The following is a 17666-nucleotide window of genomic DNA, read 5'->3' on the forward strand; positions in this document are numbered from 1 at the left end:
GGTACATGTTGTCTCAGCTGACGATCAAGATGACCCCAGAGATGATCAATGGGGTTCATGTCTAGAGAACAAGGTGGCCAGGGCAATACTCTGACGTTAACGTTGTTCAGGTAGTCTTGAACAATTCGGGCGGTGTGAGGCCTTGCGTTGTCTTGTTGCAAAATTAATCCTCTTGGCTGATGTTGAATAAAGGGCACCACAACAGGTCTCAACACTTCATCCCTGTATCGCTGAGCATTCAGGTTTCCTCGGATGATAACCAGCCGTGTTGTAATCTGGCCACAAATGCCACCCCATACCATGACGCTTCCACCTCCAAACGGGTGAACTTCTCTAATGCCAGTCGCTCTCCCCTTCGTAGAAAAACTCTGCCATCGTTCCTGAACAGACAGAACCGACTTTCATCAGAAAAGAGCACTCTCGCCCAGTCACGTCGCTGCCACCGACGTACAGATCGTGCCCATTGCAGTCCGCGTAGACGGTGTAGACGGGTCAAGGCCATTCCACGGAAGGGTCGGTAGGCTCGTATACCAGCGTACGAAGTCGTCGAAGGACTGTTCGTCTGCTGAACTTATGCCCTAGTGCTGTTGCTGCCCTTGACGTCGCCGTCACACATCTGTTTCGGAGGTGAATCTGCCGGATGTAGCGGTCTTCGGCCGGTGTTGTCACTCTCGGTCTTCCCGATCTTGGCCGATCTTGAGAATGTCCTGTCTGTTGGTAGCGGATTATCAACTTGCTGATGGTGGTCTGGGAGCAGTTGAAGGTTCTGTCTATCTGACGTTGAGTAGCCCCCATATTGGCCATACCGATCGCTTTGTCTCGTTGCGCTTGTGTAAGTCTGGGCATATTCTTGGTGTTTTTTTGCTTGCTTACTGAATGCCTGCTCTGTCGAACGTCGGTATTTATGCCACAATCACGCACGTGCATTTGAACCAATGTCTCAAAATCACGTAATGCGCGTTCCCAACAATGAAAGCTGCGTTCGAAAATCTGAGTTGTGGTTGTGGTCATGTTGCATTTGGGGGAATGTTTTCTACAGGGGTTCAAACCTGTACCAGCTTTTTTGCTTTTTATACAACTATTTTTAAAGTGAAAACTTTCTTTTCCCCGGTAGTTATATATAAAAGTATTAAGAAATATTTAGGGTCACAAAAATTCTTATCATACATTTTGATATGATTATACACAAGTTCAACTTTAGCAAGACATATTCTTGAAAATTACGAGACAGCTGTTGGAAGCGAAATAATACACGTTTTACAAGTAACCAAAATGGCGCTTATCGAAACGAACAGTCTCGATTGACGAGCTAAATGAGAAATTTAGAGTAAACGACGAAACATTTTTGAGAGGAGGACAAACGGCAGGAAGTGATGTTCACTCCCTTAATGACCATCTGTCATTATTTTGCCTTGTCAATGTGAAACTAACGTAAAAAGGACGTCAACTATTTGTGTACGGGCCAGACACTTACGATAAGGGGAGACAATTTGAGGGGAGGTCACTCTTGTATGACGTCATGTTTGTTTGTTTGTTTAACGCCGCACTCAGCAATATTCCAGCTCTCTAACTGCGGTTTGTAAATAATCAAGTCCGGACCTAACAATCCAGTGATCAACATCATTAGCATCGATCCTCGAAATTGGGATACGATGACATGCATCAACCAAGTCAACGAGCCCAACCACCTGTCCCGTTGGTCGACTCTTGCAACAAGCATAGTCGACTTTTACAACAAGCATGTGTTGCTGAAGGCCTATTCTACCCCGGATCTTGACGGGATTCTTTTATGGCGAAGAGTGATTCGTAACGCCCAAGTCTGTTATCATGTAACTTAAAAGGCCGCAGCCACCATCTAAAATGTAATAATGTTACTATATGAATAAACATGCCGTAAATATAGGTATACGCGTGTCATGTTTTGAATTCAGTTACTCAGACCAATGTATCGGACTTAAATGTATATAACATAATATAAACATCAATACTTACTGGTCTCTGAAGTTGTTTGACTTGTTGTCATTGGAATGGTGTTTGGGCTGTCACCACTATCTGAAAAACACAATTACATTTAATAGCCTTGCTATGGTGAATAGAGCTATGTCAATAAGCCGTGTATATTATGTGAAGATGCATGCAGTTGTACACTCTGACTTTTGCCAATTGTACAAGCTCTCAGTTCAATCTTATGTTTTCAATGGAATTCCCCAGCTATTTCGAAACAGTCTTTCGTTTAAGTCATACCTAATATACATGAAAAACATATGAATGTACCGGCCTTTGGTCCAGTAGAAACGCATCATTTTCAAACATTATTTTGAATATTCCAAACTGCTGCATTAACATGATGCACCCACTTTGAGAAAGTAGGTCACTAATTAAAACATACATACATGTTATGACAGGATGGAATAAGGTGAATGTTTCTGTGGATAGGTTTAAACCTATGGCGATTTGGTTTTAGCTCAGTGCATATGCGGTAACACCAACGCTCAAACGACGTTTCTAATCCCCGAACAAGTGCCCATTATCGTTCAAAATTGAAAAGGTCGCTGGCTATATCTCGTATAAAATAAACTCACTATACACAGTCTATTTCAAGTGTCGAAGGAAATATCACGTTTCTCTCATCGAATGACGTGGGTAAAGGAGATATTTTCACGAGCGACGTTGCTACGAGTGCAAGTATCCCTTTTTCCCCGTCACAAGATGAGAGGTACTTGGTACTTCACGAGACACCTGGAATATCCAGTTTATCATATACTTTTTGTGTAGTTGTCTACCGGAAAAATAGATTATGTCACTAAAAATATAAAAGCTTGAAACGGAAATTCTCCCTACCTAACACACAGGGATGGTTCACCACCCCTTATATTTACGACTTAAAAAGAAGTTTCGCAAATTCTTAAATAATATATACAAAAGTATTAAGAAATATTTAGGGTCACGAAAATTCTTATCATACATTTTGATGTGATTATATACCAGATCAACTTTAGCAAAACATATTCTTGAAAATTACGAGACTGCTGCTGGAAGTGAAATAATACACGTTTTACAAGTAACCAAAATGGCGCTTATCGAAACGAACAGTCTCGATTGACGAGCTAAATGAGAAACTAAAAGTTAACAACGAAACAATTTCGAGAGGAGGACAAACGGCAGGAAGTGATGTTCACTCCCTAAATGACCATCTGTCATTACTTTGCCTTGTCAATGTGAAAGTAACGTAAAAAGGACGTCAACAGTTTGTGTACGCACCAGACACTTACGATAAGGGGAGACAATTTGAGGGGAGGTCACTCTTGTATGACGTCATGTTTGTTTGTTTGTTTGTTTAACTCCGCACTCAGCAATATTCCAGCTCTCTAACTGCGGTTTGTAAATAATCAAGTCCGGACCTAACAATCCAGTGATCAACATCATGAGCATCGATCCTCGAAATTGAGATACGATGACATGCATCAACCAAGTCAACCAGCCTAACCACCCGTCCCGTTGATCGACTCTTGCAACAAGCATAGTCGACTTTTACAACAAGCATGTGTTGCTGAAGACCTATTCTACCTCGGATCTTGACGGGATTCTTTTATGGCGTAGAGAGATTCGTAACGCCCAAGTCTGTTATCATGTAACTTTAAAAGGCTGCAGCCGCATCTAAAGAGTAATAATGTTATAATATGAATAAAGATGCCGTAAATATAGCTATCTGCGTGTCATGTTTTGAATTCAGTTACTCAGACCAATGTATCGGACTTAAATGTCTATAACATAATATAAACATAAACACTTACTGGTCTCTGAAGATGTTTGACTTGTTGTCATTGGAATGGTGCTTGGGCTGACACTGCTATCTGAAAAACACAATTACATTTAATAGCTTTGTTATGGTGAATAGAGTTATGTCAATAAGCCGTGTATATTATGTGAAGATGCATGCAGTTGTACACTCTGACTTTTTCCAATGTTGCAAACTCTCAGTTCAATCTTATGTTTTCAATGGAATTCCCCAGCTATTTCGAAACAGTATTTCGTTTAAGTCATAGCTAATATACGTGAATAACATATGAATGTACCGGCCTTTGGTCCAGTAGAAACGCATCATTTTCAAACATTATTTGGAATATTGCAAACTGATGCACTGACATGATGCACCCACTTTGAGAAAGTAGGTCACTAATTAAAACATACATACATGTTATGACAGGATGGAATAAGGTGAATGTTTCTGTGGATAGGTTTAAACCTATGGCGATTTGGTTTTAGCTCAGTGCGTAAGGGTAACACCAACGCTCAAACGACTTTTCTAATCCCCGAACAAGTGCCTATTATCGTGCAAAATTGAAAAGGTCGCTGGCTATATCTCGTATAAAATAAACTCACTATACACAGTCTATTTCATGTGTCGAAGGAAATATCACGTTTCTCTCATCGAATGACGTGGGTAAAGGAGATATTGTCACGAGTGACGTTGCTACGAGTGCAAGTATCCCCTTTTCCCCGTCACAAGATGAGAGATACTTGGTACTTCACGAGACACCTGGAATATCCAGTTTATCATATACTTTTTGTGTAGTTGTCTACCGGAAAAATAGATTATGTCACTAAAAATATAAAATCTTGAAACGGAAATTCTCCCTACCTAACACACAGGGACGGTTCACCACCCCTTATATTTACGACTTAAAAAGAAGTGTCGCAAATTCTTAAATAATATATACAAAAGTATCAAGAAATATTTAGGGTCACGAAAATTCTTATCATACATTTTGATGTGATTATATACAAGATCAACTTAAGCAAAACATATTCTTGAAAATTACGAGACAGCTGTTGGAAGTGAAATAATACACGTTTTACAAGTAACCAAAATGGCGCTTATCGAAACGTACAGTCTCGATTGATGAGCTAAATGAGAAACTTACAGTTAAAAACGAAACAATTTCGAGAGGAGGACAAACGGCAGGAAGTGATGTTCACTCCGTAAATGACCATCTGTCATTATTTTGCCTTGTCAATGTGAAAGTAACGTAAAAATGACGTCAACAATTTGTGTACACACCAGACACTTACGATAAGGGGAGACAATTTGAGGGGAGGTCACTCTTGTATGACGTCATGTTTGTTTGTTTGTTTGTTTAACGCCGCACTCAGCTATATTCCAGCTCTCTTACTGCGGTTTGTAAATAATCAAGTCCGGACCTAACAATCCAGTGATCAACATCATGAGCATCGATCCTCGAAATTGGGATACGATGACATGCATCAACCAAGTCAACGAGCCGAACCACCCGTCCCGTTGGTCGACTCTTGCAACAAGCATAGTCGCCTTTTACAACAAGCATGTGTTGCTGAAGGCCTATTCTACCTCGGATCTTGACGGGATTCTTTTATGGCGTAGAGTGATTCGTAACGCCCAAGTCTGTTATCATGTAACTTTAAAAGGCCGCAGCCGCATCTAAAAAGTAATAATGTTACTATATGAATAAACATGCCGTAAATATAGCTATCCGCGTGTCATGTTTTGAATTCAGTTACTCAGACCAATGTATCGGACTTAAATGTCTATAACATAATATAAACATAAACACTTACTGTTCTCTAAAGTTGTTTGACTTGTTGTCATTGGAATGGTGCTTGGGCTGTCAATGCTATCTGAAAAACACAATTACATTTAATAGCCTTGCTATGGTGAATAGAGCTATGTCAATAAGCCGTGTATATTATGTGAAGATGCATGCAGTTGTACACTCTGACTTTTGCCAATTGTACAAACTCTCAGTTCAATCTTATGTTTTCAATGGAATTCCCCAGCTATATCGAAACAGTATTTCGTTTAAGTCATAGCTAATATACATGAAAAACATATGAATGTACCCGCCTTTGGTCCAGTAGAAACGCATCATTTTCAAACATTATTTGGAATATTGCAAACTGATGCACTGACATGATGCACCCACTTTGAGAAAGTAGGTCACTAATTAAAACATACACACATGTTATGACAGGATGGAATAAGGTGAATGTTTCTGTGGATAGGTTTAAACCTATGGCGATTTGGTTTTAGCTCAGTGCGTATGCGGTAACACCAACGCTCAAACGACTTTTCCAATCCCCGAACAAGTGCCCATTATCGTTCAAAATGGAAAAGATCTCTGGCTATATCTCGTATAAAATAAACTTACTATATACAGTCTATTTCATGTGTCGAAGGAAATATCACGTTTCTCTCATCGAATGAGACGTTGCTACGAGTGAAAGTATCCCTTATTTCACTAAAAATATAAAAGCTTGAAACGGAAATTCTCCCTACCTAACACACAGGGACGGTTCACCACCCCTTATATTTGTGAAAAAAAGAAGTGTTCGCAAATTCGTAAATAATAAACTGACCTCAAAATAAACTTTACCAGAGTTTGAAATCACTCTTGCTCAAAAACAACAAAACATACATGCATGAAGTAAAGTGTATTGAGAAGATCAATATATCAACATAATCAACACTGAACATGACAATCATACCGCGACCGAGAATGACGTTAGAGCCTCCCAAAGTTGGGTGTGGTACAAAACTCGAGCTTTCAGAATCATAGACAATAGGCAGAGTACATAAACAATCGCTCACGTTCAATAAAAAGTCATTAGTAGCGTGTGTGACCACCAAATGCCTCAATACACGCAAAAACTCTTCGACGCACAGAAAAAGTCAGTAGTCTGATGAGGTCATGTGGGATTTGACGCCATTCGTCTTGGAGGGCCAAGAACAGTTCTTGCCGGTTGGCTGGAGAGTGTGGTCGTTGTCGAACACGACGATCGATCAAGTCCAGGAGGTGTTCTATGGGGGACATGTCGGGTGAGCGTGCAGGCCACGGCAGGACGTTGACGTTGTTGGCTGCGAGGAAGTTAGTGACAATTCTGGCTGAATGGGCTGTTGCGTTGTCATGCTGATAAATGACACCACGTGGCTGCTGTTGGAGAAATGGTAGGACAACTGGACGAAGAATGGTATCCATGTACCGCTGAGCTGTCAAGTTTCCGTCAACGATGACCAGCGGTGTCCTCTCCTACCCACAGATCCCTCCCCACACCATGACACTCCCTCCACCATATGGTAAGACCTCCTGCACGCAACACCCTGCCGTTCGTCCACCCCTTCGGCGGTAAACACGATGTCTTCCATCAGCCCTAAACATACAGAATCGACTTTCGTCAGTGAAGACAACACTCTGCCAGTCACGTCGTTGCGTGCAAGGTACGCAAGTACCGGTCATCATGGGGCGTGGTCAACCTGGGTCTGCCTAATCTTGGCCTGTCAGCGGTACGCCTTGTCTGTCTGCAACAGGGGAGCAACTGAAGGTTCGTGCAATATGGGCATGGGTGGCTCCCATCTGTACCATACCCAAGGCTCGTTCACGTTGTTCGACTGTGAGTCGTGGAATTTCTTTGTGTTTTTTTTATCACTGTGGTTGTCTGACTTGCCGTTGCAATCGTTTTATACCCTTACCAGCACGTGTATTTGCAGTTGTCCGTGGTGCACGTGTTTTTTACTTTTTCGCGTTTTATCTCGCAAACATGTAACAGACGATTAACATTTTCTGCATACTCTATTGTTGTATTTAGGTTATTTGTTTTAGATAGACTTCATCGAAAAAAAATTTATACTTTGTCTGAAATATATATTTTCAGTTAGTAAAGTTTCTTTTGGACGTCAGTTTATATACAAAAGTATTGAGAAATATTTAGGGTCACGAAAATTCTTATATTTATCAAAAAGTATTATCTTTCTATATTATCCATCAAACTATATTTTGGACATTGGAATACTGAAAACCATGTGCATGTAGTGGATTGGAACGAGAGTTGTGGATGAATACTCTGTTCCTCAAACCTATCATGGTGATTAGAGGAAATCGATGATGACGTACTGCATTTCACAATAACTTCAAGTGTTGGTGTTCTGAATGTAATTTCATTTTCCGCCCATTAATTACAGAATAACCAGTCAGGGACAGATACTCAGTAATTCCAAGTGTGAGTTTGTTAATCTGTATATCATTTATTAAATTTAAAGAAAGAAAATGAAGAAAAGCGAATGAAATGTCAACCCTTCAGAGAGCTTCACTGAAAGCAACCTATTGTTAAAAGAGTTAATGAAATCAATTTGTGATGTCATGGCAATGAATGACGTCGCATCGAATTTGATCTGATAATAGATGGGACTGACATAATTCTTCTGTAAACTTCAAAATATCCAATAATGAAAAGGGTGACAAATTGGCAACAATTATTTTTTACGTAGTATATATCTACAAGAGAGAAAATGTGAGATTTAATGTAAGGAAACAGTTATATTCATGTGATCCTCCATTCACTGATATGGTTTGTGAAGAAGCAAACAGTCATTTGCGAGGAAATATCCGATATTTAGATTTCAAATCAAAACGAAATATTGCCGTGAATGCTGATTCAATATAATGTCCCAAAATAGCAATATTTACGATGTACCCAATTTGTGTAATTGGAAGTGTATATGTTTTCGAGATGTATTTTCAGTTTTATTCGACTTCAAAGTGAGGATAGAAAAGGAGGAACAAATATAGCTCTGTTGCAGAAGAAACTCTTGTCGAGTTTTATCCAGATGATCCATTACTTACCATTACTTTTCACCCACACCAAACCGACGCCATGTTATAACAGAACTACACTGTACAGTGGCGTTAAACACACGTCACTCACTCACCCACTTACCAGTACGGATTGCCAAGAAGCAAATAGTCAATTCATGACTTGAGTTTTGTCCGTCCCTACATGACCATTTAGATCCTTCATCAAGAGTAGAGTTGACTACGAGCATGATGTTATGTCTTGTTAAGTTTGCATCCACAGTAATACGTCCAGCAATAATTCTGTCGACCGTTCCACTGGAACTGCGAAGTGTCTGCTTGGGTTGTGTATGGCTTGTTTGGAACACTTCAGCTGAGTTTCGATACCATCGCGCTGTTCCAATGACACCTTCCCTGTCTCTACATGACAGAGTGAACCGCTCTCCTTCTGTTGCAAACTTTGGCTCTGAGGTGAGCTGAATTCTTGAATCCGAATGTGGAACATCATGATTGTTTGATAATACCATTGTCTGTAAATGATATCTTTTTTATTGTACCATTGTCTGTAAATGATATCTTTTTTATTGTACCATTGTCTGTAAATGATATCTTTTTTATTGTACCATTGTCTGTAAATGATATCTTTTTTATTGTACCATTGTCTGTAAATGATATCTTTTTTATTGCACCATTGTCTGTAAATGATATCTTTTTTATTGCACCATTGTCTGTAAATGATGTCTTTTTTATTGCACCATTGTCTGTAAATGATATCTTTTTTATTGTACCATTGTCTGTAAATGATATCTTTTTTATTGCACCATTGTCTGTAAATGATATCTTTTTTATTGCACCATTGTCTGTAAATGATGTCTTTTTTATTGCACCATTGTCTGTAAATGAAGTCTTTTTTATTGCACCATTGTCTGTAAATGATGTCTTTTTTATTGCACCATTGTCTGTAAATGATGTCTTTTTTATTGCACCATTGTCTGTAAATGATGTCTTTTTTATTGTACCATTGTCTGTAAATGATGTCTTTTTTTATTGTACCATTGTCTGTAAATGATGTCTTTTTTATTGTACCATTGTCTGTAAATAATGTCGTTTTTATTGTACCATTGTCTGTAAATGATGTCTTTTTTATTGTACCCTTGTCTGTAAATGAAATCTTTTTTATTGCACCATTGTCTGTAAATGAAATCTTTTTTATTGCACCATTGTCTGTAAATTATGTCTTTTCTATTGTACCATTGTCTGTAGATGATGTCTTTTATTATACCATTGTCTGTAAATCATGTCATTTTTATTGTACCATTGTCTGTAAATGATGTCTTTTTTATTGTACCATTGCCTGTAAATGAAATCTTTTTTATTGTACCATTGCCTGTAATTTATATCTTTTTTATTGTACCATTGTCTCTAAATGATGTCTTTTTTATTGTACCATTGTCTGTAAATGATGTTGTTGATTTTTATTGTACCATTGTCTGTAAATGATGTCTTTTTTATTGTACCATTGTCTGTAAATGATGTCTTTTTTTATTGTACCATTGTCTGTAAATGATGTCTTTTTTATTGTACCATTGTCTGTAAATAATGTCGTTTTTATTGTACCATTGTCTGTAAATGATGTCTTTTTTATTGTACCCTTGTCTGTAAATGAAATCTTTTTTATTGCACCATTGTCTGTAAATGAAATCTTTTTTATTGCACCATTGTCTGGAAATTATGTCTTTTCTATTGTACCATTGTCTGTAGATGATGTCTTTTATTATACCATTTTCTGTAAATCATGTCATTTTTATTGTACCATTGTCTGTAAATGATGTCTTTTTTATTGTACCATTGCCTGTAAATGAAATCTTTTTTATTGTACCATTGCCTGTAATTTATATCTTTTTTATTGTACCATTGTCTCTAAATGATGTCTTTTTTATTGTACCATTGTCTGTAAATGATGTTGTTGATTTTTATTGTACCATTGTCTGTAAATGAAGTCTTTTTTATTGTACCATTGTCGGTAAATTATGCCTTTTTTATTGTTCCATTGTCTGTAAATGATGTCTTTTTTATTGAACCATTGTCGCTAAATGATGTCTTTTTTATTGTACCATTGTCTGTAAATGATGTTGTTGATTTTTATTGTACCATTGTCTGTAAATGAAGTCTTTTTTATTGTACCATTGTCTGTAAATGATGTCTTTTTTATTGTACCATTGTCTCTAAATGAAATCTTTTTTATTGTACCATTGTCTGTAAATGATGTTGTTTTTTATTGTACCATTGTCTGTAAATGAAGTCTTTTTTTATTGTACCGTTGTCTGTAAATGATGTTGTTTGTTTTTAATTGTACAATTGTCTGTAAATGAAGTCTTTTTTATTGTGCCATTGTCTGTAAATGATGTCGTTTGTTTTTAATTGAACAATTGTCTGTAAATGAAGTCTTTTTTCTTGTACCATCGTCTGTAAATAATGTCTTTTTTATTGTACCATTGTCTGTAAATTATGCCTTTTTTTATTGTTCCATTGTCTGTAAATGATGTCTTTTTTATTGTACCATTGTCTGTAATTGTGTTTTTTATTGTACCATTGTCAGTAAATCACGTTTTTTTTATTGTACCATTGTCTGTAAATGATGTCTTTTTTATTGTACCATTGTAAGAAAATCATGTTGTTTTTTATTGTGCCATTGTCTGTAAATTATGTCTTTTTTATTGTACCATTGTAAGTAAATAATGTCTTTTTTATTGTACCATTGCCTGTAAATTATGTCTTTTATATTGTACCATTGTCTGTAAATAATGTTTTTTTTATTGTACCATTGCCTGTAAATTATGTCTTTTTTATTGTACAATTGTAAGTAAATAATGTCTTTTTTATTGTACCATTGCCTGTAAATAATGTCTTTTTCATTGTACCATTGTCTGTAAATCATGTTTTTTTATTGTACCATTGTCTGTAAATAATGTTTTTTTTATTGTACCATTGCCTGTAAATTATGTCTTTTTTATTGTACCATTGTAAGTAAATAATGTCTTTTTCATTGTACCGTTGTCTGTAAATAATGTCTTTTTCATTGTACCGTTGTCTGTAAATGATGTCTATTTTATTGTACCATTGTCTGTAAATAATGTTTTTTTTATTGTACCATTGTCTGTAAATGATATCTTTTTTATTGTACCATTGTCTGTAAATGATGTCTTTTTTATTGTACCATTGTCTCTAAATGAAATCTTTTTTATTGTACCATTGTCTGTAAATGATGTTGTTTTTTATTGTACCATTGTCTGTAAATGAAGTCTTTTTTTATTGTACCGTTGTCTGTAAATGATGTTGTTTGTTTTTAATTGTACAATTGTCTGTAAATGAAGTCTTTTTTATTGTGCCATTGTCTGTAAATGATGTCGTTTGTTTTTAATTGAACAATTGTCTGTAAATGAAGTCGTTTTTATTGTACCATCGTCTGTAAATAATGTCTTTTTTATTGTACCATTGTCTGTAAATTATGCCTTTTTTTATTGTTCCATTGTCTGTAAATGATGTCTTTTTTAATTGTACCATTGTCTGTAATTGTGTTTTTTATTGTACCATTGTCAGTAAATCACGTTTTTTTTATTGTACCATTGTCTGTAAATGATGTCTTTTTTATTGTACCATTGTAAGAAAATCATGTTGTTTTTTATTGTGCCATTGTCTGTAAATTATGTCTTTTTTATTGTACCATTGTAAGTAAATAATGTCTTTTTTATTGTACCATTGCCTGTAAATTATGTCTTTTTTATTGTACCATTGTCTGTAAATAATGTTTTTTTTATTGTACCATTGCCTGTAAATTATGTCTTTTTTATTGTACAATTGTAAGTAAATAATGTCTTTTTTATTGTACCATTGCCTGTAAATAATGTCTTTTTCATTGTACCATTGTCTGTAAATCATGTTTTTTTATTGTACCATTGTCTGTAAATAATGTTTTTTTTATTGTACCATTGCCTGTAAATTATGTCTTTTTTATTGTACCATTGTAAGTAAATAATGTCTTTTTCATTGTACCGTTGTCTGTAAATAATGTCTTTTTCATTGTACCGTTGTCTGTAAATGATGTCTATTTTATTGTACCATTGTCTGTAAATAATGTTTTTTTGATTGTACCATTGTCTGTAAATGATGTCTTTTTCATTGTACCATTGCCTGTAAATGATGTCTTTTTCATTGTACCGTTGTCTGTAAATAATGTCTTTTTCATTGTACCGTTGTCTGTAAATGATGTCTATTTTATTGTACCATTGTCTGTAAATAATGTTTTTTTTATTGTACCATTGTCTGTAAATGATATCTTTTTCATTGTACCATTGCCTGTAAATGATGTCTTTTTCATTGTACTGTTGTCTGTAAATGATATCTTTTTTATTGTACCATTGTCTGTAAATGATGTCTGTAATGTACTTTTGTCAGTTTGATTGTACAATTCTCAGTAAACAATGTCAGTTTGATTGTACCAGAGGGGTACACGAGGTACGTGATCCACCCCGAAGCATAAAAGAATTCACTTTCTACTCGCGGTTGTGTAAAACTATTGTATGACATATATTATGGATCAAATGAGCAATAGCTGGTTATGTTTTCATAATTCCCTTTAAACTTTGAACACACAACATGAACACTAATACAAGTATAATGATGATAACAGGTACTGACCTTGCCCACTCACAGCGATAATAAATGCAACAGTGTATAACATCAGAGGGGAACTTGACATTCTGCCTCTGTGAAAGATAATCATTGTTAATGAGACAAGAGAACTTTTTAAACAAGGTTTTACAACATCACTGATCTGCAGCTGTTGAACAAACAAACAAACATGTTAGTTGTTCTCAGAGCGACAGGACATGCGTGTGCGTGTGTTTTCGTTCGTGAGATCATGTATGTGTTCATGTGTGTATTCGTGTGTGTTCTGATTTCGTGTGTTCTGATTTCCTGTGTGTGTGTGTGTGTGTGTGTGTGTGTGTGTGTGTGTGTGTGTGTGTGTGTGTATGTGTGTGTGTGCGTGCGTGCGTGTTTGTGTTTGTGTTCGTTCGTGAATTCATGTATGTATTCGTGTGTATTCCTGAGTTCGTTTGTGTGTGTATGTGTGTGTGTGTGTTTGTGTTTGTGTTCGTTCGTGAATTCGTGTGTGTATTCGTGTGTATTCCTGAGTTCGTTTGTGTGTGTTTCTGTGTTCTTGTGTGTGTGTTCCTGAGTTCGTCTGTGTGTTTCTGTGTTCGTATGTATGTATGTGTGCGTGTGGGTTTGTGTTCGTTCGTGAGATCATGTATGTGTTCGTGTGTGTATTCGTGTGTGTGTGTTCCTGAGTTCGTGTGTGTGTGTGTGTGTTTGTGTGTGTCTGTGTCTGTGTCTGTGTCTGTGTGTGTCTTTGTTTGTGTCTGTGTCTGTGTTAGTTAGCATTATTCCGGCTTCAGATACTGCCCAGACAAACCAGAGGTTGTTATTCTGAGCAACGTTCCACGCCTTATGGCATAAAAATCAATTACTAGTTTCGTACATAAACAAGTTTTATTTCAAAAGTGTAATTACATGACTGGACATGCCCATCTAACGCTGAAAAAAGTGAGTATCAACAAGATGTACATATTTTTATTGGTATGATAGTTAATGCGGTCAAAGGTATAACTACAACAACTTTACACACTTGATACACACGGGCGCACACGCGAACACCCACGCGAAATGGGGGTGGGGGCTGCTTGTACTAGTTCGGATAATATATGAATACCCCACTCAGACACAGTATGCTGTCTCCGAGCCGACTGGTCCTTGTTTTAGCCCCTTAATGACAGCACCAGACAGGGTAATAACAAGTATAATCTTTTAACGTCTTTTTGGTATGACGCGGCCGGGGATTGAACCCCGGACATTCCGGCCTCCAGGCGGTCACTCTACCACAAAAGCACAGAGGCGGTCCAAGGAAAGTAAAACAGAGACGATTACGTATGCCTACATGAACTAAATGCATTAAATGCCAACACCAAAGAATAAAAGTTGACAAAACAAAATTACATGCACACAAACCCACCCCCATATACACACACTAAGATACTTGAAATAACGAGAAAATAAATGAAATTAAGAAAATCTAATCGAAGTAACAAAAAACCGTCGAAATTTCAGGAAAATTAACAAATAATTGAAATAACGAGAAATTTCGATGTAAAAACGATATACGCTACCAAAGTGTCACCATCGGGCTTTCGTAGAATGCAGACAGAAAGTCAAGCTAATTTATATTTGAACTCTTCGACAGAAAAATAGAAATTAGTGCAATACATAGGGAAAAGCGTGATTTCAAGTTTGGACGACCTTTCGTCAAACTGCGCAAGAGTTAAATGTTGAACGTTCTACCGCCTAACACATTCAGCTGAAGAATGCTGAACCTGTTTAAAGAATCTGGAGAAACACCTTTAAGCAGATCAATTTGAGACAAGCTCTCACAGGTACAGGCCGCACGTTCTTATCGTGGGAAACGCTGCTTTTCCCAGTATTAAAGAAGTTGTTATCCATAAAAATTGTGTCTATCTTGTCATCCGTCAACTTCTAAGTAATGCCTATCAAACAATTTATGTTCTTATCTGTTTTCAATGTTGTACACATACAACGATGAATTATGTTGCAAATTACTGTTCTATTCTATTATTAGGTTCAGGTAAAAGTGTCACAGATTTCCTTCTGCAACACGTGATTCAAGTTAAAGTTACAACTCCTTGTCTATCGGCTATCGAGTCATAATTTACCATCGTGAACTGTGACAAGTTACTGAGGCAGTTGTTCCATTATCAAAATAAATACCTAAGATACCAAAAATCAGCATCTAAATGAGGCATAGCTGACAGAAACGGCCTCCGTCAGGATAAGTTACGGATAAATATGCAAAGGGTCAAGTAGGTACTACTTCGGTATTTACAAAAAACCCGTGGCAACTCCTTGTTTATCGGTTTTCTACGGAAGCGTAATAGGGTCACAGTGAAATTTCTTTTGTCTATGTATTTCATACGTAGGACTTATTATCTCCTACGTAGGACTAACTATCTCTTACGTAGGACTTAGTATGGCCTTGAATCACTATATCCTACGTAGGACTTAATATCTCCTACGTAGGAGATACTAAGTCCTACGTAGGATATAGTAAGTCCTTTGAGGAGATATTAAATCCTACGTAGGAGATAGGGATTCTAGGCCATACTAAGTCCTACGTAGGAGAGAGTAAGTCCTACGTAGGAGATACTAAGTCCTACGTAGGAGATAGTAAGTCCTTTGAAGAGATATTAAATCCTACGTAGGAGATAGGGATTCTAGGCCATACTAAGTCCTACGTAGGAGATAATAAGTCCTACGTAGGATATAGTAAGTCCTACGTAGGAGATAGTAAGTCCTACGTAGGAGATAGTAAGTCCTACGTAGGATATACTAAGTCCTACGTAGGAGATAGTAAGTCCTATGTAGGAGATACTAAGTCGAAACAGGTGTAGCTGACTCCTTTTACAAGAGTAGACAACATTGGCGATAGCGACAACAACAAGACATGGATGTTTACCAGTACTATTTACACAACTTGGATAAATGGCATAATACATACAAAATAATCACTATTTATTTTTAACATTTCCTTTTAGTGTAACTCATCCCACGTGTTACATGCCGACAAACAATTTGATTTGATCTGCATAAACACAAATCTTAAAGCTTTCACAAAAGCGTATAAACATGAACGGGTCATTGACGTATCAGCAAGTTCAGGTACACGAACAGTACACACAATACACAGGTATTTAACACAGATATATTCTCATATTGACTTTTGTTCGAGGTCATATCAGCCGAGGCCTGCACCCGTGGCTGGGCAGAGAACTCTGTATAGCTGTGATGTGGAGCTGGGGCGGGCTGGCATGTCAGTGGCGTGTACGCGGCCTCGTCAATGAGAGATGGTGCACCAGCATCTGAATCAAATAGATACCTTGTGTTTCTATGGCAACAAAGTAATAGCACCACCTAATTAAAACATTGATATAGATTCTATAAAAGACATAAAACGTCTATGTAAAGACAAACTGTGTTATTGAAAATGGTTTAAATGGTATAAATGTCGGCCAACGTATGTGCATATTGCTAGTTTTATTACATATATAATACAGAAGACAGGAGCCGCGGGGAAGTGAGTGAGTGAGTGAGTGAGCGAGTGAGTGAGTGAGTGAGTGAGTAATCTAGTGAGTGAGTGAGTGAGTGAGTGAGAGAGTGAGTGAGTATAATCTACAAGCTACAATCATAATGGTGAAAATTGGTGCGAATCCTGTCCAACTGGCTGCATCTGCCACAAACACATGCAAAGGCTAGTCAATTAACACTAACCACCAACAGCAAAAAACAAAAACCTGATCATGAAACCAGTTGAATACCTGCATCGGAATCTGTAATGTTGGTTTAAGTGTGTCCATTGAGAATCATACTGGGCTCCACGACTGAAACATATTACACAAATCCATATATATCGACAGAGGCGTATATGGGAATGTATGTGGCATGTAGCGCTATTACTTAGTGTTAAATAGACTCGCTGTTGGGTTTAATGTACTAATATTTTCTTTTACTATAGAACTAGGATCTGTAGATGTAGAATAAAAGCTTGGAAGAGCAAATTGAGATAGAATCAAAATCCATTTGAAAAAGTTAGAAGACTGGTTTAGGATTATACATGAGATTATGATCAAATATATAAAGACTCGTTGATAAAAGTTGAAAAAAACTTCCGATATTTGTAACTTTGATTAAATCGTCTTGTAATTTTTTATCTCTGAAGACACGAGTGTGAGATTCTCTGTACACCACCTTACCAGGAGTTAGGTATTGGCTGTCCTCGGATTCTTTATTGCTGAGGGAGCAGTCCGTGTTAGGTGCATTGTCGGCAACTACGAGAACCACAGAGACAGAGACTCAGTCATGTAGTTTATATATTGACAGAGGCAGATGTGGAAATGTATGTGGCATGTAGCGATATTACTTAGTGTTGAATAG

General features: G+C 37.0%; 1 protein-coding gene across 1 annotated transcript in view; it reads right to left on the reverse strand.

Annotated features, from left to right (window-relative positions):
- The window catches only part of LOC124127150 (dentin sialophosphoprotein-like), a 62129-nt gene that overhangs the window by 16093 nt on the left and 28370 nt on the right, over positions 1 to 17666 (reverse strand). Inside the window, exons 8-11 of the mRNA XM_048380921.1 lie at positions 17486 to 17560; positions 5596 to 5655; positions 3795 to 3854; positions 1993 to 2052 (exon numbers count right to left, since the gene is read on the reverse strand). Of these exons, the coding sequence (XP_048236878.1) occupies positions 1993 to 2052; positions 3795 to 3854; positions 5596 to 5655; positions 17486 to 17560 (255 nt within the window). The remainder of the gene's footprint in view (positions 1 to 1992; positions 2053 to 3794; positions 3855 to 5595; positions 5656 to 17485; positions 17561 to 17666) is intronic.

The sequence above is a fragment of the Haliotis rufescens genome, unplaced genomic scaffold (assembly GCF_023055435.1).
Source record: "Haliotis rufescens isolate VD_foot unplaced genomic scaffold, xgHalRufe1.0.p SCAF_34, whole genome shotgun sequence".
NCBI lineage: Eukaryota > Metazoa > Mollusca > Gastropoda > Lepetellida > Haliotidae > Haliotis > Haliotis rufescens.